The sequence below is a fragment of the Lytechinus pictus genome, chromosome 3, assembly GCF_037042905.1.
Source record: "Lytechinus pictus isolate F3 Inbred chromosome 3, Lp3.0, whole genome shotgun sequence".
NCBI classification, from domain to species: domain Eukaryota; kingdom Metazoa; phylum Echinodermata; class Echinoidea; order Temnopleuroida; family Toxopneustidae; genus Lytechinus; species Lytechinus pictus.
In genome coordinates this window covers 20,986,152-21,014,101 of record NC_087247.1, presented here as the reverse complement: position 1 = coordinate 21,014,101, position 27,950 = coordinate 20,986,152, and the positions used below count along the sequence as shown (strand labels likewise).

The 27,950-nt window shown below is 35.8% G+C and overlaps 1 protein-coding gene and 1 long non-coding RNA gene across 5 annotated transcripts; one reads left to right on the top strand and one right to left on the bottom strand.

The window, feature by feature from the left end:
* Nucleotides 1-409: 409 nt before the first annotated feature.
* Nucleotides 410-3,409, bottom strand: LOC129257648 (uncharacterized). The gene is made up of 2 exons (XR_008584180.2): nt 2,580-3,409; nt 410-1,593 (listed from the first exon to the last, which is right to left on the bottom strand). It is a non-coding gene; the product is annotated as an uncharacterized LOC129257648 (long non-coding RNA).
* Nucleotides 3,410-10,010: 6,601 nt separating this feature from the next.
* Nucleotides 10,011-27,314, top strand: LOC129257650 (methyltransferase N6AMT1-like). 4 transcript variants are annotated; one of them, XM_064096618.1, is made up of 7 exons: nt 10,011-10,047; nt 13,410-13,496; nt 21,657-21,800; nt 22,097-22,183; nt 22,695-22,869; nt 24,578-24,719; nt 25,822-27,314. In XM_064096618.1, exons 3-7 carry the CDS (start codon nt 21,658-21,660, stop codon nt 25,938-25,940), a joined length of 666 nt encoding a protein of 221 aa, XP_063952688.1. In that variant the 5' UTR covers nt 10,011-10,047; nt 13,410-13,496; nt 21,657; the 3' UTR covers nt 25,941-27,314. The 4 variants fall into 4 exon arrangements, with proteins under 4 accessions (XP_063952688.1, XP_063952685.1, XP_063952686.1 ...); XM_064096615.1 differs by having other exon boundaries at nt 13,367-13,496; XM_064096616.1 differs by having other exon boundaries at nt 10,015-10,047; nt 13,371-13,496.
* The last annotated feature ends 636 nt before the right edge of the window (nt 27,315-27,950 follow it).

Sequence of the window (27,950 nt, the reverse complement as noted above, 5' to 3'; positions counted from 1 at the left end):
TATTTCTTTTGTATTTTATTATATGAAATATGAAATATTTTGATTTTCTCGTCATTGTCATGTGAAATGAAGTTTCATTCCTCCTTGAATACGTGGAATTCCATTATTTTAACATTTTGTGGTTCAGGCAAGGCGGTCCTAATCATCAAATTCGTAAGAATTGAAATATTGTATAATTCAAACAATAAAAAACAAAAGAGATAGTGAGTGAGTGACATCATCGACTCTCTAAGTTGGATGTAACTGGCTCGTTCATATAACTATTTTGTTAAAAATAAGCGAAACTTTTAAATGTCATAACTTTCTTATTTTACATCCGATTTTGATGAAATTTCAGCATTGTGCTTGTCTGATTTTTCTCTATTGATTCAAATCAACATTTTGTTGGGGTGGACTTGACCTTTAACAACACACTGTACATAACCTCATTCCCGCTGTCATGCGATCCTTCACGAAAGCCACGGTGGACCTTTTGTAACTGACTGCGAACATTTTTTAACCATTCAAAATGTTTCTACCATCAATACGATTGCCACGACTGATCTGATACAATCTGATAAGATCACTACGATTACTGCACGATTATTTACGCCTTTTGACAGTGGAAATTAAGTATTAAATAAAAAATAATAAAAATCTAGAAACTTGCAACTGGCAAATATAAATACATGTAAATGCCTTGCCAAGGGATGCCAGTGCTCAAGTGAATATAAAAAACAACAAATAAAAAGAAAACAAAATGCTCAAGATGTTTCCTATTTCTAATATAAATTTCAAAATAAAAAGAAGTCAACTGCTGCTGTATTCATGAAGGGAAAAAAGGAAAACTACCCCCAGCACTGACATACAAGTAATTTGAGAAAAATTGGAAACTACTTGCATGATCAACAAGGCAAAAACAAATTAAAAACTCAACATATTACGTTTTAAATTCTACATTAAAAAAAAGATTATTGGATAGCTTATGGCAAGGAAAATATAATCTCCTGCCAAACAGTGGCATAAAATTCAACTTTTGATTTTCAACCAAAATACACCCCATGACACAACTCAGGCATGTATTAAATTTCATGACATCTGGTTTATCCTAAACATGTGAAACAAGCCAAATGTTGCCCAGGACATATACTTTAGCACAGGCTTTCTTTTCAGCTACAAAAAATATCTTACAAGTTAATGGAAAGTTATAAATAAGAAAAGATGATAAAACTTCAAGAAAAGGATTTACACAAAATGATATCTTTCTTCCCATTGTAATCCTATGAACAAAAACAAAAAAGATAGATTGCACTGACTTGACACAGATGTAATACAACTATTGGCAGTAAGCCATTAGATTTGTAAGATCAAAGTGTAGATTGAAGGCCTTATTTTCAGTCTAACACTTTTTAAAAATTGACCAACAGATCTTGATATGTACATGGGAAATAAACCTTTTCAATGGCTATTTAGCATATTGTGACCAGAAGTTTGCATTGGTACTTTATTATGTTTCATGTTATCTTCTGCGAGATTCCATTTTTTTCTGTTTCTTGTCCCTCCTTGCCTTCTCCCTGCCATGGATACTTGTTGCAAGCTTGTAGACAACAAAACCTGAAGGGCAAAACAATGGAAAAATATATTGTACATGTAAATAATTTGCACTACTGATAGTAATACTAGCTAGTAGTCCAGGAAAAGTAATATCCAGTTTTATCCACATGTAGATTGACTGATAGCCAGGTACGAGACTCTTTTCCGAAATTATTCTCAACAAGAACGTGGCCATGGACTTTACTCCCTGACAATAGGTGGTTTCAGACCGCCTCGAAGTTCGCCAGTTCCAGGTATTCTCTGATCGGGAAATTTACCCCGATCAGAAAATACCAGGTATTTTGGCGGTCTGAAAGCAAACTACGCGTAATATCCCCGAAAGAAAATACCCGATAAATAGTAGGTACTTGGCGAAATTACGAGAACTTTCGCGGGGATTTTTCCAAGGTCGTGGGTATTTTGGCGGTCTGAAAGCAAATTACGGGAACTTTTAGCCCAGCGTGTCGTTGGGTGCGGCGCCGTGCATGGGTTGCTGCTGGGCTAGTGATTTTGAATTTCGCGCCTTGCTGCTTATCAGACCATACTGCGCATGCTCGTAACTTCAGGAACTTATCCCGAAGGGTATGTTTCAGGGCGGTGTGAATGCAGGAATAATTAATGGGTATTTTTCAGCCTAAAAAAGTTCTCGTAATTTAACGGGGAATCTTGTGATCGAGGCGGTTTGAAACCACCTAATATAGGTCTATATACTATTGCATCGGGAAGTCATACATTTTTTTTAATTTTTGGTCTACATAAAGTGGCCAACTAATCTTCTCAACAATTTTCTGATATAAGAAGTGCACAACTGAAAGGTCATGTTTATCTCCCAATTGTGGTCATCATGACATCAATGATGCAGGGTTGGTTAACCCAAGTTCATCTAGAAAGATCTAACACTTGAGAACATTAAACAGTATCAGTTTTAGTCAAACCCTGTCGCCATATCTATTGATTGTATACTCAAGACTCAAAGTTGATCCCATAAAAATATCTAAATATCTTACCAATTAGTCCTATGATTATGATGGCTGGAACGATGAACACACGATTATCGAAACCTTCTTCCATTGGAGAATTTGGATCTTTAAATTCAACCATGATGATTACACTTAACTAAGGAGCAGCAGACCTCTAGTTCATGCAGTTAAAAGAAGATTCATGTGTTGTGTCAACAACTTGTGAAGTTTTAAGTTTTACAGTTTCACAGACACACTGACTCTGCCTGTGTTCTGTACTTGTTCTGTTTGATTATTCGACGAGAGACTTAAAAGGTGCTTAATAACAACGTAAACTTGCCTAAAATTTTCGGGCTAAAGGAAAGCCCTAAACCTGGCTTGCCTTGGCCTCAGCAGCTCAGCAAATTCTCAGAGATCGGGCTTAGCCTTGCCCTTAGCTAGCTATAATAAAATGTAGCTACGATAATACCGTTAGATCTCGATCCCGCCTCCCGGCCCTACCTCCTTCTAAATCTGTTCTATCATCTAGGTAGGCCTACTCTCTACTGAGTCGGACTCTGAGCTACGACAGTCACGTCAGCAGTTGTCCAAATGAGCATATGGTGCACTTCCTTGGCCAGAGTTCTGGCGGAACTGCCACGTACACGTCCGATACTGAGGCTGGAGTTGAAAAGAGTCGAGATGTAAATCCTTTCGTGTGGCTTCTGACAAAAATAAGATCAAAATATTAATCACTGTGTGTACTTTACGTACGAGGTTATAAGGTAGTTTTCATTTTGATAGCAATACGTGAATACTTCAGCTTCGTCTCTGATTCTGAAAACTAACGATATGTTGGTCTACGGTTTCCCGATCAAGTGCATAGTGCAGGTATAGTAGCCTATTTAGCGCAATTCCCAATCATACATTATTTAGGGCCAATCGACCGGAAGCTTCGAAGGGACGAGCATGTAAAATTTGGAAGCTGCTAATAAATTCAAAATAATAAGTTCTTTTAATGCGCACTTTCTAATGAATGATTATACTCAAGGCGCTACATATTAAATAAACAAAACATTGGAAATATTCACAATTAAAATCATCAAACATAAGGCATGATTTCATGTGACGAAAAGACATGGACTTCACTAATATGATTGTGAAAATAGGTAATATTTGACACTTGATTGGAAGTGTTCATATTCCTAATAGTACTTGGCAGTCTATTCCACATAACTGGGACACCAATCACTGGCGTACCAGTGATTATACCTTATTATATTATATTGGTCGATGGATCCCTGAAACTTACCCTACCAAAAAAATACAAAGGGGAAGGGAGGAAAATGAAAGAAGCAATATACGGTATATATAACTTTGTTAGTCTGTTTATCGTTAGCACCCTGTATATATATATATATATAGGGTTCTCTTCATCCATTTCTTTCACACAATATTTAAATAAGAGTTGCCAAAGCTGTTATTGTACATGTATAACTTCACACATTTGTATATACTCTATCCCATACGTGAGGCATGGCGGCTTAATTGTCATTGTTAAAAACCCACCTTCACCCGACAAAGGAAATTATAATTGGTAGGGGCCTATAGAGTCGAAAATCTGTCTATCTGACGGTCAATCGGATCGGGGTCGCCCTATAGCCACTAACCCGTCTCTGTGGTCTAGTGGTTAAGGCACCGGCATTCAAAGCTGGGGGTCCGGGTTCGATTCCCGGCAGAGACATTTTTTCGGCATCACCAATTTTTCCAAAGGGTAGATAGCTCAGGGGAACCTTGATTTAAGCTACGCCTACCATTGTTCTCTTCATCCATTTCTTTCACACAATATATATATATATATATATACACTCCCCTCCAAAAGTTTGGGAACACCTGCATTCAGTGTGTGCTTTTATATACTTGGTAGACTTTATTGATATTGAGGCTCATACATGTAGCACAGTTGAATTTTTGTTTTAAAGTAAAGATTATACAGCAGTGTAAATTTTGTTATTGATTCAAACAAATTTATACTCTCTTAAATGGCTGGCTACCAGTCAAGATGGCATTTTCTCAAAATGCTAACTTCTTTTATTACATGCAGGTATTGCAGTTATTCAGAGCTTTTACACTAATACATGTGCAACTTCATTCATTTTTCCTTTTCCTAGTCAGAAGTCAGACACACAAATAAAATCAAACAATACTCAGTGTTCCACTGATATGGAAAACTCGATGGGATTGAGATCTGGGTACTGGGGTGGCCAATCCATGATTTCCAGGATTTGTTTCTCTTTCTTTTTCTTCAAGTAGTCTTTGCATAGTCTTGCCATGTGTTTTGGGTCATTGTCCTGCTGGAAAACAAATCCTCCGATCAGGCGTTTCCCTGAAGGGATGGCCTTCCGCTGTAGGATTGAATGATAGCCGTGCTGGCTGAGGATACCCTCTACTCTGTGCAAGCTGCCTACCTTTCCTGCACCAAAGCAACCCCAAACCATGCAATGGGGTAGCATCTTTTCTCCCTTTCGCCGTCTCACATAGGTACGTTGCTTGCTGCCAAACACCTCGAACTTTGATTCGTCAGACCAAAGAACCTTTTGCCACTGCTCCAAAGACCAGTCTTCATGCTTCCTAGCCCAAACAAGCCTTTTCTTCTGGTTCTTTTCTTTGAGGAGTGGTTTCCTTGAAGCCACACTACCATCAGCCCTGCTCCACAGAGACATTTCCTGGCTATTTCTAACACGGAGTAGCCTTCTTTTCTCAAAACTACAATTAACTGACGTGTTTCCAAAGAAAGCTGTCTTGTCTTAGCCATTTTAATTTTGTGACTGACTTCTGACTAAGAAAACTGAATAGGCAAAATGGGTGAAGGTGCACTGGTATAAGTGTAAAAAACTCTGAATAAATTTCGAATTCATGAATTTCAAATTGCACTGATGTCTACTCCACTTCCATACATTTTCTTTAAAGAAGGATTAGGCATTTGTCAAGTTCAGATGTTTTCCAGGATAAAGATGCAGATTTCCATAAATTAACTGTCTTATGAACAATACTGAGCAACAAATTATGAGGACATCTGCTGTAACATTCACAAAATAGTGGGAATAATTTCAGAATAGAACCCCAAACAGAACAATTTAAAAGAAGTTAGCATTTTTTAGAGAATGCCATCTTGACTGGTAGCCTGCCCTCTTTGGCAGCTGCACGTCTCTTGAGAGGTTTGAATTCGTTTGAATCAATGATAAAATGTACACTGGTGTATAGCCTGCACTTAAAAACATAAATACAGCTGTACTATGAGGCTTAACCTCAGTAAAGTCTACCAAAGTTCGAAAAACACACACTGAAGGCAGGTGTTCCCAAACTTTTGGAGGGGAGTGTATATGTGTGTGTGTGTGTGTGTGTCGCATTTTCCCCACCCCCCTCAATACAGTCTCAAATATAAAGCTTCCATGACAATTGTTCAATATAAACTCCACTATATCGAAAACCATGTGGATCTATCATCCCGGTTTATCAAACACTAGGCCGGCCGGGCCTATGATCTAACGCTAAACTTTATCTCAAACTCAAAGGGCATTTATAAGCGGATCCAGTGGGTGAGGACCCCCCCCCCCCCCCTACTGGCGGAGCAAAAAAAAGAAAGGAAAAAGGAAAAGAAGGGAAAAGAAAGGAGAGAAGAAAGAAGAGGGGAAAAGAGGAGGAAGACGTGAATAAAATAAGATGAGGGGAAGACTTGGAAAACAATCTTTCATGCTACTACAAAAACTTTCGCTCGCACTCGCATTGCATGTAATGAAGTCAATATACAAAACATATTTCAGTTCGGATAGTCCCGTTTCTAGGCTAGGTCAAAATAATAATCATAAAAATATCAGCTCGCGCGCTTCGCGCTCAATCGCATCATTTACTAAGTGCAGTCCATATCCACTACAGAATTTTCCTACACAGAGCTTGAAATAGTGCTTAAATTAATCCTTTTTCATATCGGAATATCTGCTCGCGCTTGCGCCCGCATTATTGATTTTCATGATAAAAATGTATTTAGAATGTGCCCCCCCCCCCCTTCGGATCCGCGCCTGAGTTAGTTGGTTATTCAAGACATGCTTAAATTAGGCCCTATCCAGTTTCAGATCAGTACATTAAAGGTCAAGTTCACCCCAGGAAAATGCTGACTTGAATAAACAGAAAAATCAAAATAGCATATAGTGCTGAAAATTTCATCGAAATCGGATGTAAAGTAAGAAAGTTATGACCTTAAAAGTTTCGCTTAATTTTCACACAAAAAAATGATATGCACAACTAGGTGAGTCAGTCGATGATGTCCATCACTCACTATTTCTTTTGTCTTTTATTGTTTGAATAATACAATATTTCATTTTTTATAGATTTGACCAACTTGACTGCACCATAATTATAAAAAAACAATGCTAATTCCACATGTTCAGGGAGGAATTAATCTTCGTATCACTTGACAATGAGGAGAAAATTAGAATATTTCATTATAATGAAATACAAAAGAAATAGTGAGTGGATGACGTCATAGTCTCCTCATTTGCATACCAGCAAGGATGTGCATAATTTTATAACTGTTTTGTGAAATTAAGCGAAACTTTAAAATGTCATAACTTTCTTATTTTACATCCGATTTTGATAAAATTTTCAGTGTTATGCTTGTTGGATTTTTCTCTTTTTATTTAAATCAACTTTTTGTTGGGGTGGACTTGTCCTTTATTGTAGCGGGAAGATACCCATTTTCCATCCTTTTCATGCTTTACACAACATGAATCAGAGTGTCTCGTTAAATCTCAATTAATATTTCGGCTCGCGCGTCGCGCTCGCATTAATTATTTATTAAAAAAAACTATCTTTTTCAAGTGTTCATGGTTAAAAAAAGTACTTCGAACGTCCATTTTTTGTAGGTCGGAATGTAAAAAAAATTCAGCTATATAGCGCTTCGCGCTCGCATTATTTTTGGTGAAATACGTATCGTTTGCATGGCTGTAACTACAAACAGTGCTTCAGAGGTCCCTTTTCAAGATTTCTGCTCGCATGCAATTCACACTCGTAATTTTATCCTATATAGTTACGCAGCCATTAGTCTTGATCAAGATCACAAATATTGCTCAGAATGTTCAATTTCACAGGACAAATACATGACAACTTTATAAAAATGTCAGCTCGCACTCGCACTATTAAAATAGGGCTTGAGATTATTATAGGCTTATATTTATGTTATTTCACAAGAACTTATACCTAAAAAGCGACTGTTATGATCACTGGCGTAAACCCGTGTTGATGGGTGGGGGGGATGACTGAAATATTTTGGCTTTTTTTTTGCAGTCATGTTTTTAGATATGCAAGGAATTGTCATTGATATGTCCACAGTGTTGTACCGTGGGTCACGGCATTGGGGAGGGGGCACCAGCAAAATGTTTGAATCACTGAGTGAGCGCGCTCAGTTGCCAGTTATACTGACCTAATAGAGACATTTTCTGGACAATGTCATTAAACGGATATGCATCTCACTGATCAAATAATGCGAGCGCTAAGCGCGAGCTGATTTTTTTTTATATTCACACCTAAAAAGAGACATTATAATCAAATTTGTGTAATCATGATAGGTACCTGTCTCGCTAAACAATACGAGCGCGAAGCGCGAGCTGAAGTTTTCGTATATTTTGACCCCAAACGGCGAGATTTTGAGGAATATATTTTAGGAATCCATTAAGAGTATGCATATCTCACCATAGTCATCTAATGCGAGTGCCAAGCGCTTGCTGCATGGTTTATAAGAATTACATCTGAACACATGAAACACTTTTTGTAGTCATTGCAATCATGATTATCATACGCATCTCACTAATCAAATATTGCGAGGGCGAAGCGCGAGCTGAAAATTTAGATAATTCAGACCTGAAGTGGGGCATTCTAAGGTTTCTTTGTAGGAATTAACTAGGACCATACGTAATTCAATATCCAAATGATGCGAGCACGAAGCTGAAAATTTTTGATATTCAGATCAGAAGAAGGGACATTTTAAGGACTGATTTTAGGAATTCATGAAGAGCAGACATATATATCTCACCAATCCACTAATGCGAACGTAATCACGGACAGGAAATGTTTCATATATAAGAAGACCTTAACATGGGGCAATGACTTTTTGAGTCATGAAAAAGAAGCATATGTCACTACATAAAACAATGATAACTCAAGTGCTAGGAAATATATTTAGTTTATATTGACTTGAAAACGGGATGTTTCAGTACAACAGGATTATATATCTCGCTAACAGACAATACAAGCACCAGGAACAATGAAGACGTAGGCCCTGGGCAAATTATGTTTCACGAAGTTATGATAAAAATGTTTCTTATGTAATGTAACATAACATAATTATAATGAATAATATTTTCTTCTTTCCCACTATACGCTTCTCTTCCTTTCTCCCTCTTTTCTCCTTTTCCCCTTTTCCGCGTTTTTTTTTTGGTCAGCCGATTGGGAGGGCACGTGCCCCCATGCCCCCCCCCCCGTAGTTACGCCACTGTATGTCCATATGGCAAATACCCCTCCAATATTATTATCTTTTTTACCCCATGATGGTTTAATGGTTTTATTAGAGATTACATTAAAAAAGAATTGACATTCCATCTTAATCCCTTCCCAAAGACCCCAACATTGATGAATTGGAAGAAACGGGAGTTTCTCTTCAATGTTATGATAAGGACATAAGTATTTCGTTGGAAATGGTGAACTGGCTCTTTATTTGCATTTTATGATTCAATAATATTGTTTTATTTGTTAAGCGGTATTTCAGGAAGAATTTTCACCAATAAAACAATTATCTCTTGTGATGTGTTTTTTTTAATTTCTTTCGTAAAAAGTGGGGGGGGGGAGTTTGTACAGGCCATTCCCCCTCCTCAAAAAGTGGGGGGATATATCCCCCCATCCCCCCCCCCCCCCGGGATTTACGCCAGTGGTTAGGACTACCCCTTCAAAAGAAAGTAACAAAAATCAACTTTGAGCGGCCGATCGGGGGAAATGTGAGTGAATTTTTTTCGCCCCCCCCCTATGGGCAAAAGCTGGATCCGCCCCTGAAAGGGGTGTGCAAGAAAATATTTGTAATCGATTGCAATTTTCAGATGCAAATTTACATGTGATATAGATCAATGTTAACTTATGTACTGCAAATCAATTTATGTTTGATGAGGAAAAATGCAGACCATCAATCAATTGCAAATTTGCATGCATACACTTTCAATTCAAGATCTGAAAATGACTTGCAATCCCTTGCAATTAATTGCAAGTTTCTTGCAACACCCTCTAAGAGTCTCTTACCCCCTCTAACCCCATCGGCCTACATCTTTAATAGACGAAATAAAGCCCGGGACTAAATTGTTCCAGGAGCAAATATAAATTTTGGGGGTGACGACTGACAAGTTCCCCTTACATCCAAAGTCAAATTTTAGGTATGGTGGGAAATATAATTGCGTCTCTAAATTGAAAGCAGGCAGCTCGCAGGTTGTCTGAAAAGGTGAGTGTTTTGGGTTTGTCGGTCCGGTTGTTTCGGTTCCAGTTGTTTTAAATAAGTCAATTTATGTTTAAATTTATGTGGAATGAAAGTAGTCTTTACAAGAGTTAAATCTTGATCGCCACAACCTTTATTGGAGATATTTTCACTTAGATTTGTAGTAGGCCTAGTAATTGTAGTATTAGATAAGGCCAGTCCTTCGTATTTATATCCATGTATCGCTTTGTTTCGTCCCATATCACCAAACTGGAGTGGGGCCGGGGAGGCGGAGGCGGAGGTGGTTGAGTAGTCTATAAAGGCCTCTGACAAGACAATTTAAAGTCCGGGGTACGATCCCCGGCAACGGCACCTACGCCTGTGAGCATAGAAAGTGCTAATAATTGATCATCATCATGATCAGGCCCAGGGGCCTGTTTCATGAAATGGTCTTAAGAAGTTAAGACTTATTTAAGTTAAACTTAAAGTTTAGACTTGGTAGAACCGCTCTAGCCTACTATTACTAGTACTATGTCTACGGCTTCGACGTAATCTGAATGAGATACCGCACTGTGTATCGCTCTACTCACTATTACTCACTAAGTCCACTTAGGCACTAGACCAAAAGCTTCAGTCTCTGTATTTTGGTTGTTCCGCTGAACTGCGTTGGCTCCACTCACCATACATAGACTGAAGAGGAGGGGGGCCCCTGGCCCTACCTACAGCCAACGTATAGTGAACTAGCGTTTTATAGATCGCGATTTAAAACTGTTTTTTAGGCAAAATTGACATTTTCATGGTTTCCATTATCAGGGTAATATAAATAACTTAAGTAATTGCATACCTTGGGCTGGAGTTATTGAAAAAAATCCTCTGGATGATTGAGAAATCTGTCATCTAAGACATTTTCACCTGACCTGACGGTTTTTCTTGCAAGTTGCCATCTTGAATGACGTCATTATCGTTATTAACTTTTTCATGTCTCGATTTATCGCGATTATAACTAGTATCGTTTATCTTCGTGTAGTGTATCGTATCGTATTAGATCAATTAGATTTAGGAGGTGCCGTGGCCGAGTGGTCTAAGGCGCCTGGCTATACATGAAAAAGTCCGGGGTACGATCCCCGGCCGCGGCTCCTATGCCCGTCAGCAAAGCATTTAATCTTCAATGCTCTTTTATCCTGCTTTCAAATAAATGTAAATGCTATATGCATTATTGGTAACTAGGTGTGCACTTGTTTAAAAAAAAAAAAAAAAAAAAAAAAAAAGATTGATTGACGATATGATTTACTACACACAACAAAATAATGCACCTGGTTTCTTAATGGCAATAGATTTTGAAAAAGCGTTTGATTCGGTCTCGCACATCTTTTTGCAAAACGTTTTACGTTCTTTTGGCTTCGGGTCCTCATTTTGCAGCTGGATCAAAACATTATACAAAAATGCCCTGAGTTGCGTATTTAATGGGGGTATATCGACAGGATACTTTAGTGTTGAAAGAGGTGTGAGACATGGGGATCCCCTCTCTCCTTATTTGTTTATACTTTGTATCGAGGTCCTTTCTAATACCATTCGTAAAGATAAATCCATCCACGGAATCAGCTTTGGTAATGTAGAAGTCAAACAAGCGCTCTATGCGGATGATATGACACTTTTTGTGAGGGACTCCCAATCTATTGATAGAATCGGAAAAATATTTGGAGATTTTGCTAAGATTTCAGGCTTAAAAATGAATAAAGAAAACACATTTATATTAGCGTTGGGTCCTCTTTCTACAAAAGATATTAAAGTTCCATTTGGTAAATTAGTTGAAACTATCAAAATATTAGGAATAACTTTATCATTAGATGTAGAAATTCAGGAAAATGTTAATTACAAATAGATTCTAAGTAAAATTAAAAAAAATATTTATATGGTGGAAGCAAAGAGACTTTCTGAAAATGGGTTTAGATGGAAATGAAATAGATAAAGTTTATAAAGTTTTTGGAAAATATTCCAGCAACATGGAAACACCTATTGAAGAAAAAAGACAATTGTGAAGACACTGGTCTAAATCTAGAATTTATATTTAATGGTAAGATTAACAGTTTACCAAACGTGACATCTAATAAAATATACAAGGCACTTTTAAGTATTAAATTGGAAAAATCGTATGCGTTTGATAATATAAGACATATAATTTCTCCGAAAAAGATATATGTGCTATATTTTCAAGACCCAGAAAATGTACTCTAAGCAGTACGTAGGCTTAGAGAGTTTCAATTTAAAATGCTTTATGAGTTAATATACACGAAGAAATATTTACATTTATTCAAAATTTTCTCAGATAGTGAATGTTCATTTTGTGGGAATACTGAAGAAACTTACGAGCATCTGTTTTTCTCATGTGAAAAGACGAGAGACTTATGGATAGATTGCGGTAACTTATTCAATATGTATGAAATAAAAAATGCCAGGTGGGTGGATATACACATTGGTGTTAAGCATGCTAATATAGGGAAGGAACAAATAATTAATCACATTATTCTTTTAATAAAATATCTGATCTTTGTTTACAGCAGGACTAAAAAGACCACCAAGTCCCAACGAAATTAGAGAGAAGATATTAGAAAATGAACGTGAAGAGAAAATTTTAGCAGTAACAAGGGGTAAATTATCAAACCATATAAGGAAATGGGAACATTTCCTTACAAGAGTATAGAGGCGACAGAGCTCACGAGATTATGTTTGTTCATTATGGTGTTTTCTTATTTCAGACGGAACGCGGCATCATATGCAAGGGTGTACGAAAAATGTTTGAGGGTGTGAAGTGTGGGGGTTTGTGGAGGGAAGGGGGGGGGGCAAGGAGGGGGCAGGTGCAACGCATATACTTTTATAAGTTTTTTCTCTGATATTTGTTTGTTAAACTCATCTGGTAGTGGTACGATGCAGTCTGAGAATATTATTTCATGATGTGCATAATGTATACTAGTTTAAGAAATTTATTTGAATTATTATTTACAATTGTTACTTTGTTAACTGCATTGTATGAAATTTGATTTGAGAGAAAAACAATAAAACATCTTTAAAAAAAAGTATATTGCCATGTAGGTGTGCTGATTGCTGGTGGTAATTTTATTTGATTCATTAATTCATTTTAGTAATTATGTCTGACTACTGGTGTTGTAATTGTGACCGTAATTTGACTAATCATCCTAATAAAAGAAGAACTTTGAATGCAAAAATGGATCACCGTGATTACACCACTGCTGACGCTGTCGAATCATTAGGAATTAAAGTGACACCCGATCAAAAATAATAAATCCAAATTAAAGAAAATTAGTAGAATCAATGTTTACTTGGGGAGGAAGGTGAAGGTGACCAGCTATGCTTCGCCATTTCTTCGAAAGAAACGAAGACGACTGACAAGCCCACAAGCACAGACACCCCTTCAAAAAAAAGATGTGACGACACAAACACAGCCAGAAAAACGGCGGGTAAGTTTCTCTTTAAATCACACATTTCGAGACTTGATTGTCCATAGACACATTAAACTACATTTTACCTAGCCCAAAATGAAGAGATAAGACAATAATCTGTCAAATGATAAAAATAGAAAATCAAATTAACCACAAGAAAAAAAAATCAACTTGACCAGTTGGACCAGTAACTCTGGAAATTGGAGTATTGGTTTATCGGTCTGGTAATACTGTTCTAGTTACAAATAATACTGCTCCAGTCATTGGTATTGAATAGGCCTATAGTAACTGGGATTTTAAACTGGTCTTAATTATACTGGAGTCTGTTACTGATGTTTTGGCTTAGTGGTTGGTATCCAACTGAGTGAACTCAATTGGTCTTACTGGTAGTCCCTATTGGTCTTATCGGCTGTTCATTTGGTCTTCCTGGCGTAACAGGCGCCGGGGGGGGGGGGGGGGGGGAGCTGCCCCGGCCCTGGCGGATTTCACCGAGAAAAGGGCGAAAAGAGAAAAAGGTAAAATGAAGAAAAGAAAACGAGGAAAGAGGCCGGGGTGGGAGGAATGGGAAAGGTGAAAAAGCAAAGGAAAATGACAACAATAAAGAAAGAAAGAATTAGAACATGCGAGAAAGTATAGGCCTTAACATGTCTTTAGCAGGAGACTCAGTGGCATGGACAAGAATGGTGGACAATGAGAGAAATCGACAAAAAGAGATACGAAATGAAGGTATATAGAGACAAAGGTTGAATTTGAAAATCAGAATATGAAGAAAAGGAACAAGAAAAAAGTCAATAACACGACAAAGCTGCCGCGGATTGAAAAAAACGAAGGGAAAGAAAGTGTATGAAAGTGAGGTAAAACACGTGCTCAACAGTGGCGTAACTACGGGGGGGGGGGGGGGGGCATGGGGGGCACGTGCCCCCCCCCCCCCATCGGCTGGCCAAAAAAAAGAAGGGGGAAAAGTAGAAAAAGAAGGAGAAAAAAAGGAGAGGCGTAGTAGAGGAAGAAGAAACTAGTGTATATTCTATTATATTAAGTTATATATTTATATATATATATATATATATTATATTATAATATATTATATTACATAAATATTTTTTTCATAACTCTAATTATGAAACATATTTTGCTAAGGGCCTATGACATTGTGTTCATCATTCCTGGTGCTCGTAATTTCTGTTTGATGAAATATATAATCATGTTGTACTAAAAAATTCCGTTTTCAAGTCAATATACACCATGTACATGTATTTCCTTGCACTTCGAGTTATTGTTTTATGTAGTGACATGCTTCTCACTCATGACTACTTAAAAGAAACTGCCCCTTTTTTAAAGTCTGAATATAAAATATTCACAGTTAGTGCTTACGTTCGCATCAATGGACTGGTGAGATATGTCTGCTCTTCATGAATTCCTGAAAACAGTCCTTAAAATTTTCCCTTTACTGGTCTGAAAACTCTATCAGAAATTTTCAGCTCGCGCTTCGCGCTCGCATAATTTAGTAAGTGAAATACGTATGGCCTTAGTGAATTTTTACAAACAAGCCTAAGAATGCCCCTCTTCAGGTCTGAATTTCAAAAATCTCAGCTCGCGCTTCGCGCTCGCATTATTTAATCAGTGAGATACATATCTGTTTAATGAAACAGTCCTTAAAATGCTTCTATTACGTCAGTACCTGGCAATTGAGCGCGCTTCGCCAGCCCAGTAAATGACTCAAAATTTTTGCTGGTGCCCCCCCCCCCCCAATGCCGTGACCCACGGTACGCCACTGGTACTCGACATCATCAGAGAATGACTGGAACTGGTCATGACCAATTGGGAATTCAATTTCAAACAAGAAATTTTATCAACCCGACCAGTTTACTATAACATTTATCTGAAAAATATTATTCTTTTATCTCTTAACCATAGTGATAATATATATAATGAAAATAATGACAATGATGATGATGATGATAATAATGAAATAATAATAATCATAATAACGATGATAATGAAATATTACTACTACAAATATTAATACTTACAACGATAATATTTAAAAACCACAATGATTTTAGCGATAATGATAATTATATAATAATAGTAAATAATAGTGATGATAATTTTATCTTTAAAAACCAGCAAGCGCTACGCGCTCGCGTTATATGATTACCGAGGTAGAGTGTACGTATCCTTTTCATGAATTCAAATAAGGAGCAGATCGTATAATATCGAAAGCAATATCGATATCACATTCGTGATTGTTGACGCCCTCTCCGTTCGTTTGTAAATATTTCATAGTTTGGCTGCCATATTGACCTTTTTTATCGTGTTCAACCCAATTAAACATCGGTAAAGTATAATTTTTCATGCCTTTTCATCTATATCGTTTAAAGTATTTTGTTAACAAAATATCCAGTTTTAAAAGTTTGTTGGTTATACATCCTTAGATTGTAAATTCGATGTGTAAAATTACATCAAACTTTGGACTGTGAATTGACAAAAGGGTGGGAATGAGAACACATGCGAGCCCACACGTATACCCTACCGTCGGTTAATGGGGATTATAGTAAAATGTCAGAAATTGTTGAATAAATCCCCAGAAACGACGGTTATTCCTGTCTACTTAGGCACTAGCTCACTGCAACCATCCTGCCTGTGGGGAATCTACAGGCATGACAGGTAGGACTAGTATAGTATATGCAAATGGTGTACAGAGCACACACTTTAAAAAATCATTAAAATATCACTTTTGTGACCAAAATTACTAATTTCCATACAGTTGCAATTTATTTGTCATTAAACTATAACTTGGGAATAAATTTTGTATTCACCAGAGCGCTCAAAAACTTGAATTTTGGGCTTATTTTTGTTTACGCCCTCTATTGGTGGAAAGTAATATGGCAAGAAAATTTTCATTTTTCAATCTTTATTTTTAATTAAGAAAAAAATTATTTAAAGAATCAAATTTACTTAAGAGCAAAGTTGTATGATGAAAAGGTGAAATGGAAACTGTCAGTGTAAAAAAATCAAGCATTTGTTCCAAAATAAAGAGAAAATAAGCCAAACATTGTCACCCTTATTATGCCACACATGGAGATATAACAGAGAACAAGGTTATATCATAACCTTGTTCATTGAATGAGTTGTTTTTCAACCAAACTTCAAAGCAATCTCTCTGACTCCTCATGTTTTATCATTAGATAAACAACATGAAAACTAGGGAGGCATGTTTTGGATAAGATCATAGATCTCAACATGAGGAGTTCAAGTCCCGCTCATGCCGAAACGCGTCTAAAAAAATATCTGATGCTATAGCGTTGTGTGTTAGCGTGCCTCACCACTGTATTCAGTGCAGGTGTGAATGCAGTTGGAAAAACACAAAGAAAGCAAATGTTGGTCCCGTGTATGCACATTAAAGCCAATACACTATTCGTCAAAGAGTAGGGTTTTCACCTGGTGTATTGCACCTGTCGGTCCCAGCAAAATTCAGGTCAAGTACCTGATGTGTTTATGCATGCCCAGGAGGGCCCTGCATGGTATACATCCAGATCCAGAAAACATATTTTTGAAATAGAAATTACATGTATATATGGTAAAGAAAGCGCGTTTATGATGTTCAGCAAAAGAAAAAAACAATACAAAACTAAGATATTGCTAAACATGCTAAATTATGTATTTATTTTTATTTCATTATCATTATTTTTTTTTCCTGAGATTGATTTTAATCAATGAAAATTTTTGGATTTGTGCTAATTTGAGATGACAAATGAAACACAAAAATAACCGGTAGCAAAAGATTAGGCCTATAGCTTACGAATCCATCACAATCATTGCAAATGAAGAGTTCATTGTACCTATAAAAGAAAAGGTTATGGAAAGTCCATACGAAAAGGTGCATTTTAAATTGTAGGCTAGGCCCTATGTTAAAGCAATTATGTACGTCTCAACTCCTTTGAAATGTTGAACATACATTTTTTTTAATATTCTTGTAGCTTAATATGTTATTGTATAAACTTCCATAAAGTTATCATTTAAATATGACCAACGTTTTTTATCACTCATTTTTAGCATTGTTTCTGTGAATAGTATTTTTTTTCCTTTACGGATTTATTTCACACAATTTTTACAGACTACATGTATAGGCACCGCTTTTCCGACGACGGCGGCGTCAGCATCAAATCTTAACCTAAGTTTAAGTTTTTGAAATGACATCATAACTTATAAAGTATATGGACCTAGTTCATGAAACTTGGATATAAGGTTAATCAAGTATTACTGAATATCCTGTCTGAGTTTCAGGTCACATGACCAAGGTCAAAGGTCATTTAGGGTCAATGAACTTAGACCATGTTGGGAGAATTATTTTCAAAATCTTAACCGAAGGTTAAGTTTTTTATATGACATCATAACTTAAAAAGTATATGGACCTAGTTTATGAAACTTGGGCATTAGGTTAATCAAGTATTAGTGAACATCCTGCTCGAGTTTCAGGTCACATGACCAAGGTCAAAGGTCATTTAGGGTCAATGAACTTTGGCCAAGTTGGGGGTATTTGTTGATTTACCATCATAACTTTGAAAATTTATGGATCTAGTTCATGAAACTTGGACATTAGATTAATCAAGTACCACTGAATATCCTGTGCTAGTTTCAGGTCACATGACCATGGTCAATGGTCATTTAATGTCAATGAACTTTGGCCGTGTTGGGGGTATAAATTGTTAAATTACCATCCTAACTCTGAAAGTTTAAGGATCTAGTATTCTAGTTCATAAAACTTGGACATGAGAGTAATCAAGTATCAGTGAACATCCTGTACGAGTTTCAGGTCATATGACCATGGTCAAAGGTCAGTTAAGGTCAATGAACTTTGGCCGAATTGGATGTATTTGTTGAATTACCATCCTAACTCTGAAAGTTTATGGATCTAGTTCATAAAACTTGGGATATAATCCCGGGGGGGCCACTTCCATTGACGAGTGGATACCATGCGCGACCACGAGGTCTTGAAAAGCACCCTAAACACGTATTTTCCATATTCTGAAAATGGACCCCTTAACAAGTATTGGCGTGTGAAACCCTACCCTTAACAAGTATTGGAAACATATACTATTGGCAAGTACTCCCAGAACTGAGCCCCTAAACAAGTACAGCAATGTATTTTCCATATTCTGAAAATGCACCCCTTAACACGTATTGGAAACAAAACGATACTCTTAGCAAGTATCCCTGAAATGAACTCCTAAACAAGTACAGAGATATTTTATTATGTCACGGGTCCGTCGGTCGTCGATCGGTTTTACCTTTAGACACCATTATTTTGGTTTAGTACGGCCCCAGTCCACACCTCGCGCAAATCGGACTCTAAACACGTAGTGTTGGGGCAAAAAGGACATCCTTTATATAAAACACTTTGATTTTGTTTTATCATCCCCGCATATTTGACCCTAAACACGTATATTTCCGAGCGAAATAGATACCCTTTTTTTAATATTTGTGTGTTTTTGACACCCTTATCACGTTACGTACGTAACGTGCCCTATCTTGAAAAAGACATCCTTTTTACGTGTTTTTTTGGTCGCGCATGGTATCCACTCGTCAATGTAAGTGGCCCCCCCGGGGATATAATCTTGAGTAATCAATTATTACTGAACATCCCCTGTGAGTTTCAGGTCATAAAAACCAAGGTCAAAGGTCAGTTAAGGTCAATAAACTTTGGCCATATTGGGGTATTTGTTGAATTGCCATCATAACTTTGAAAGTTTATAGATAGAGTGAATGAAATGTGGACATGGGTGTAGTTGACAAGTCTTTATATAAGTCACCGTTCAAATGTCATTTATGGTCAATTAACTTGGTATTATGTCATTATATGAATGGTGTTTTTGTGAATGATTATTTTATAGTAGTTTTCAAAGTTAGCACTGCTGCTATATTAAATCGCGTAATGCAGGCGAGACTGCCAGAGGCGTTCCACTTGTTATTGCAAAGCACTTCTTTACCCACTTGACATGTTGGCAGCAATTTTCATATTTTGCTTGTCTTTGGTTACTTTTCATTCAAAGGTATGTTTATACTCTAAACACTCACATTAGTGTTTCTTGCATTATATCTGACAAAGAAATAATTTTGATTTTTCACACGCAACATCTCATATAATTTCCTTTTTAGTCTCAAACAATCAGACATATTGATTTTGTTTACTCCATTCAAACCCTATATTTTTACCTCAACAAATAACATTAAAGCATTATTTGCAAAATTATCACAGTATCCTATAAAAATTCAGAGTATTAAACTAATATAATATAGAAATTACTTCGTTACTTCAATTTTTATGTCAGACAAGGGTCTCTTTCATTGAAATATCAATAATATCAATGAAATGTGTCTCTAAAATATCAAACGACGTCGTGAACTTGGAAGACAAAATTGCCTTCGTTGGAAATTGCCTATCTCGGAAGAATGGTCCTAGGACGTTCCTACGGATCGCTCATCTCGTCATAAAACAGGCCCCTAATGCATTCTTTTTCTTGGTGTGGGCCTGGCCGGGCTGAAAAATGAAAATGATTTTAACAAGACATAGTCACAAGGGATCCGGATACTGGTTTTTGACAAGCAAAAGCAAAAAAAAAAGGTCATTTTGGTCATGAGAAATTTAGCAAGCAAAAAAAGGGATTTTGGTTACATTTCTGCAATAATTTACCAAACCAGATTTCCAGGGGGTGCTGCCTTTAGTAAAAAAAAATACACGCAGCATCCTCCAGGTAAATCTTGGAGGTTCTTCAGCACCCATACTTCCCAGGGCCATGTTTATTGCCTTGGTAACGCAAGTGTTCTCAGTCTCAGTCATGGCTCATCATCAATGCTGTTTATGGCTGATTATGATTATTTTTTTATCTATCATTTTTGTCATCAATAATTATCAGTGTAATGTTTCTAATTATGATTTATCATCTTATTATTAAACTGGGTTCCAAAAGAAACTTCTCAAACTTCACAAGCGCACTACAAATTCCACTCAGTTAAAATGAACAAAATTTTGACACTGGCTAGCTTCAATAATCTTTACTAAGCATATGTCAGTTAAATTAAGAGATTGGTTTAATCACAAATAGGCCATAGCACCTCAAATCAATTGGCTCCGGAATCCAAAAGAAAGACTACTGATAATGAGATGGGATTAAACAAACTTACCAATTTATTATTTAAAGTTCACAGTATGACCATCGGCATGTTTAATTGATTGCCTCAATAACTAAGAAATTACAGACGTTAAAATTAGCATTAAACACAATTTGTCGGTGTCCAGCTCATTATATTAAGCTATGCTGAATCAGGGGGGAATCAGTTCAACACCTATTCAACTCAGAAGCCATGTTTATTATTTCTATCTTTAGTCAAGTCAAGAAAAATGTTGATTTTAATCAATAGAGAAAAATCAAACTAGAATAATCCTGAAAATTTCATTAAAATCGGATGTAAAATAAGGTTATGCTATTTTAAAATTTTGCTTATTTTTCACAAAACAGTTATATGCACAACTCATAGACATGCAAATGAGAGAGTGAAATGATGTCCCTCACAATTTCATTTGTTTTTTACTGTTTGAATTATACAATATTTCAATTTTTACAGATTTGACAATAAGGACCAACTTGACTGAACCATAAAATATTAAAACATTGGTAATTCTACGATCCACATGTTCAAGGAGGAAGATAACTTTGTTTCAAAGAATTCATATTTCATATAAGAAATTGTGAGTGACGTCATCATTCCCCTCATTTGCATACCGACCAGGATGTCCATATACCGGTAACTGTTTTGTGAAATTAAGTGAAACTGAGAAATGTCATCATGTAACTTTGTTACTTTAATCCGATTTTCATAAAATTTTTTGTTTTATGCTTGTTGGATTTTTTTTCTTGATAATGTATCATAAGATTTTTTCTGAGTAAGTTGTCACAATTGATTTTCCATCCAGCTCATTAATATATATGATTGAGCAATTGTATATACCCACACGACATCTGTCTATTTTGGTAATTAATTTATCAAAAGTAAAATACATTCTTTTTAGTTGATAAATATGTTTCTTCATATTTCTGTTCTCATGAACAAAACAGTTGATGCCATACTTATAGAATCAAGCATGTCAAGGTCACTGTCAATTCCCCCTTCTTTTAGGATGGAGACTAAGTGTGAAGTGGAGACTCCAGATTTTTCTCATCTTAAGCCTGCTGACTTTGAACATGTGTATGAGCCAGCTGAAGATACATTTCTTTTATTAGATGGTCTCCAAAAAGAAGCAGCTTTTATTCGGCAATTGCAGTAAGTCACTCAGAGTGTAAGGTCTTCATAAAAAGTGAAAGACGTTTCTTTTGTATACAAAATGTTAAAAATAAAAAATTGTTTAAAGTTTATTATCAAACAAAAATAAAAAGATGTGTATTTCTCCTTCATATATTATGTAGTACATGAGAATCATCTGTTTTAGGTCAAATATGAATATGATGATGATGGTGATGATGATGATGATGTCGACGATTAACATACATTTTCAAAAATTGTACAGGTTAGTTTGGAATAATTTTCAAATAGTCTGTTTTCCTTGTCTCTTTTGACAGGCCATCCATCTGTGTGGAAGTTGGATGTGGCTCAGGTATTATCATTTCTGCTCTTTCAAAACTTATCAACCAGTCAGCATTATGCATGTAAGTGACAAAAATTGGGTGGGTTGGAACAAAACAGTTTTTAGGGGGGGTGAGATGACATTTAACCGACACAGGAATAGCAAAACTTGCAATCTCATTATTCCTAGTTTAGTTTTTAATTAGGTGTGCAGATTAAAAGAAAGAAAAAAAAATAAAAACACTGTAGTGTCTTCATTGTGTTTGTAGTGTTTTATTGGTTGTTAACTTGTTGACTTTTTTGTCATCTATTTTTCAATTTATTCAAATTGATATCAATTTGTTTATTAATTTTCATTTGTCTTTATAAATTATATCCAATTTAAATTAATGAAATAATTTTTATTTATTTGTATTAATTTATTATTCATTTATAATTTTACCAACTTTGTTTATCAATCTATCAATTAGTTCATTAAATTAATTATATTTTTAGATTGTTCATCATATATTTTAATTTGTTTTTTATTCCTTCATATTTGCTCTAATGATATTGCAAGGAACCTGAAATTTTGATATGTTCTTTTTAATACAGTGCTACAGATAGGAATCCGTATGCTACACACTGTACTAAAAGGACTGCCCAATTAAATTTATGTCAAGTTGAAGTCATGAACTGTGACCTTTTGACCCCCCTCGAACGAAGGCTTCAAGGGTCAGTGGACATTCTTATATTCAATCCTCCTTACGTGGTGACTCCTTCCAATGAGGTGTGTACAATTTATTTTTTCAATACTTATTTCTCTGTGGCTACTTTTATGTCATTATCTTCAAAGTTTGTAGATCTAGAAATCTTTTGTTTCAAACACGGATAATCCAGCAGCAATTTAAGACATGGTCATTTTTAACTGTTTATTTTGAATTTTTTGAATTTATTTATTAAATATCACTGTCAGGTACAATTACAAGGAATAGTACATCACATATAAACAAAACATTTGGTAATTGGAGCTAACATAATAGCAAGATGCTAATCGAGGTTAGCCCCAAATAATGTCATTATCATAGTTTAAACAATAATTTTAACTAAATCTCAATATTGTACATCAAATTCAGTACTAATTCTACTTATTACTGTTGCAGAAAATTTTGATCATTTTTAGTGAACATATTTACACTATTTACAAGAAAAAAATATCTTAATTATTCACAAAATCTTTATATAGAATTATTTGTTTTCAGGGAGTATCTTACCATACCAAATTAATTATAATCTTCCAGTAGCATTAATTTTAACGATTTGCTAAATATTACTTCTAAATATTACTTCTAATATTACTTGGCAGATGATTCCATAAAGTAGGACCAGAAAATGAAATTGATTGTTTTCACAAATTGTTATTATTTTACAAATTATTTGCTTCTATTTCTCTTATTTCTTTTCCAGCACCCCTCTCTTTCTCCCCCTCTCCCTCTTTCTCTCTCTACACTTTTACCAAGTAGGTACAGATGTCCCAGAAATGTATGAATGTCCTTTGACCTTAGGTTTCCCTTTTTCATATGGCTTACATAGTTTAATGTAAGTACAGTAAAAGCATAAAAACTCAAAATTTTCAAGGGTTTCCAATTGCCTGCATACGTCCTTGTTTTATAGATAGACAAAACACTATCTGATTTTTGTATGGCATTTGCTCTTTTAAAGCTTCATTTGTAATTGGTATTGACATACCTGTGGGATACATGAAGCTATCCTGGACTTACTTATAAAGATCAATGTTAATGTATTATTTTGTCATTTTCTATCCCTTAATCAGTGAGTACTCAGAATGTCAACTCAATTCAATTCAATTTATTCAAATTCCATTCAATAAAAACACAAGATACAATATCAGAGGAATACATAGTGAGTAACAAAGCAATTTAATATACATAAATACAAAATGAAATTTAGGACAATGCAAAAGACCAAAAGGTCTTGACGAGGCAGACCCCAAGTGCCATCATGGCAATGTATACATTGAGATAGGTTGAAATAATGACAAGAGAAAAAAAATGTACGGGGTTCCTAACCCTTCCCCCCCCCCTTCCCCCACCAGTAACTGGGAATCAGTGTAACAATAAATAATTTAAATACACTTTAAGAAAATTTATGAGTCATATGATGATATCATATTTTTTTTAAGCTTACGTTTAAAAGAATAAAGCAAAGAACACTCTTTTATTTTATTAGGCAATGAGTGCCAAACATCGGGTCCTCCCATGACTAAATGTTTAATTGCACAAATTGTGCTATTGATATTTTTTAGTTGCTTACAATTCTAATGACATCACAATTCAGCATTAAGTTCCAATGTTAGTGTCATGAATCCACTTCATGTTTTTTACTAATTTTCTTCCTTGGTGTGTGGTTCTTAGAAAAATCTGTGTAATAAACCATGAATCAATTCAATTAATCTGTTAAAAAAAATTTAACTGCAGATGAAAAGCAGTGGCATTGAAGCTTCGTGGGCAGGTGGAGCAGATGGACGTGAAGTTACAGATAGACTTCTTCCACTTGTACCGAACCTACTCTCACAGCAGGGAGTTATGTATCTTGTAGCCATCAGAGAGAACAAGCCAGGTATAACTCAAGGAGTTACCACCCTGATTTTGTGTTGAACTTGGTCTGGTAGTTTTGATTTGTTTGTTTGTTGTTTCTTATAACATATGATTTTAAGTCATTTAGCAACATAATTGATATACATTTATTAAGTAAATCACTTTAAAAATGCATTATTATTACTGTTTTGGATTTGATTGAGGAAAAATTTGCTTCGGATCAGGGGGTGTTTCATGAAAATTGTCAGCACTCTTAATTTTCAGTGCTAACAATTTCAGTGAAATCCTTGGTTTTGATTGGCTGAGTGTCACTGGCATCTGAATGTTACTATAGCAACTGTAAGTCAACTTGTCAGTAAATTCAAATTACTGTAATACAAAGTAGTGATATTCAGAAATTATCAAACAAAGTTTGGTAAATCCCCCCTTTTTCCCTCTCTCTCTTCCCATTTTCTGCTCAACCCAGTCCTAAAGATATTATACTCTTTCCTCTCAGTAGTATGTCTCTATCCAGCCTTACAACAGTAAACATACATTATTAAAAGGTGCCAATATTAATAATGACATTGTAAGAAAGTAAAGACTTTCTGCTTTATCAAGATGAAAATATAATTTAGATTAAAAATGAAAATAATTAGTCATGTATTATGAGGTCACCTACTTTTGTATTACATGGTTATTTCTGCTTTCGCATCACCATTTTAACTTCAAAAGTCTATATTTCACTAAAAAGTTTACTCCATATGATAGTAAAAGTATATATTTTCTGAAAGGAAATTGTACAAGGAAACAAAATATACACAGAAAAATGGCATTAGGTGTAAAGCAACATTATACATTGTCAAATATCCTTTTGCCTCCTCTGGCAATTTGTAAGTTGAAATTAAATTTTAGAATGTTTACTTGTCAACAGTTCATATTTCCAATTTGTCACAATCTTAACAAAGTTTAACTAATTTAATCATTCTTCAAATGAAACATGTAAGTCAAAGTTGATTACATGTATATATATACATACTTTATCAGAACGAACTTTCCTCACTCCCAAGAATAATTGTTGGAAAAATATTGTACACACTTTCTTTTCACATGACACAGTTTACTTCATTTTTTTTTTATTTCAGAGGAGTTGATGACTTGGATGTCTTCATTGGGCTTGGACTCATCTGTGGTCCTCACAAGAAGAGCTGGTCCTGAACATCTTTATATCCTCAAGTTTTACAGAGATTCGTCAGTGAGATGAGTTTGGTTTCTTTTCAGAGATTGTACAAGTTGAGAAATTCCAAGCCTCTACATCTCTGGCATTATCTGTCAGTGTCAGGTGTACCTCACAAGTATAGACTTTACAGAGTTCAGACCTTCTTGCATGCAAGGGCTTGTGCCTTGAGACAAGTCATCACTTTCCATCTTACATGGATGAACACAAGATAGGATGGAACCCAGGCATGCTTGAGAAGAGCGACTTCAGAGACATTCTTGTAAGAGTAAAGTTTAGATTTTCTATTGCGCACCAACATCAGTGGATACCTTGTGTATTGCATGGCATATGCCCTTTATAGCCTTCTAGAGTAAAAAAAAAAAACACACACACACACACCAAAAATTACTGTATTATCTCCTAGTAACAGAATGATTGCAAGGTTTTACCCTGAACCTTATCTATTGATCTCATTATTAGGGACCCAACTCTTGGGAAGATGTTCAAATGCTAGAAACAAAACAAGAAATAATAAATCTCTAGTTTTTAAACATTTATCTATGGTAATGAATAATATGTATGCCAATTTTCACCTCAAAAAATTATTTGACACACATGGTTGAATTCAAGGTCAAAGGTCGTAGTAAAGGTCTAAAGGTGAATGTATTCAAACTCGCTCTTCTTCCTTTCCAATGATGCCACTTACATAAAAATACCGCACATTTTTACAGAGAACGCCAAAAAAGGGCGTGAGAACCATAAGGCACACAGCGCTAAAAATTAAAATATCAGCTTTTATGTCAATTACCCTATATTGCAAATGTGACCAATTTTTTGGAGTTTGTACGATGAAATTAAAAATTTATTTGGGGTGATTTAACATGGAATGACCCCTCAAGGGAAAAGGTGTTGGAAAGAGAGAACCACAAATTCCTCATAATTACTGAACAAATGGAAAAAAATTTCCCTACCATCTTTCGCAATCTATGTATCAAATAGCCTGTCTGATATTTACAATCTTTAGTAGTGATATAGTTTGTCGAGCGGTCATAACCTTACGATTCCTTATCTGAGATCTTTCAAACTTTCAAAGTTCTGTTATTATTGTTCTTTCATGCAAATTACTTCATTACCCAGGTTTCATTCTCCCAAGCTGCCTATGTGCATCATTCACGTGAAGCCCACAGAGAGAAAAAAAGGCTGGCACATTTTTTATTAAAAACCAAAATTTAATATGTTTGCTGCTGCTCCTTAATTTGTTCTTGTTTTGCAATCGGTCATAATTGACTTTTTTTTGTTACACACTATATAAGCAAGATAAATAATCTTCATTGCTGCTTCATAGATAATTATGGTCTTGAAGTGTGAAAATCCTTTTACGTGGTATTTTTTTAATAAACATGAACTATCTGTAAAAAAAATGTATCAGTTTTATTGATTCTGTTGAATAACTTTTTTCTCCTCTCTAAATCCCAGGGGGGGGCACTCAGTATATAATGCGTAGTGGGTATGTGCCGCGGAGGGGACCCCCGTTTTTACACTCAAATTTCCGTTCCAAGGCATAGCATTTTTTCTTATTGAGAAAAACAAAGAAAGCCGCTCCAAAGCATAGCATTTTTTTTCATCAAGAAAAAAGAAAGAAATCCGCTCCAAAGCATCGCATATTTTTCGTTACGCCGTTCCAGCCGCACAGATCCGCTACAATGAGCTACAATTTCGGTGAAAAGCGGCTGCAGAGCACTGTTCAAACATCGCCTCTGCGCGAGCGCACCAGGTGCCTGTGCCGCCGGGCTAGCTGCATGCACGTATGCCCGTTCCATAGGGATGCATACGTACTCACACGCAGGAGACCCGTTACAAGGACCCCTGTTTTCACAAACAATAGTAGTTCCGAAGCCCATTCCGAGGACCCTCCATTTTACCATAAGCCCGCTCCGGAGCCCTCGTTTTTTGTCTCGCCCGCGGCACATACCTACCACTTTTTTGGTTGAGTGCCCTTCTCCCCCACCCCCAGGGCTCTAATTATTTGGAGACGCAAAATTAAAGCACATTTTG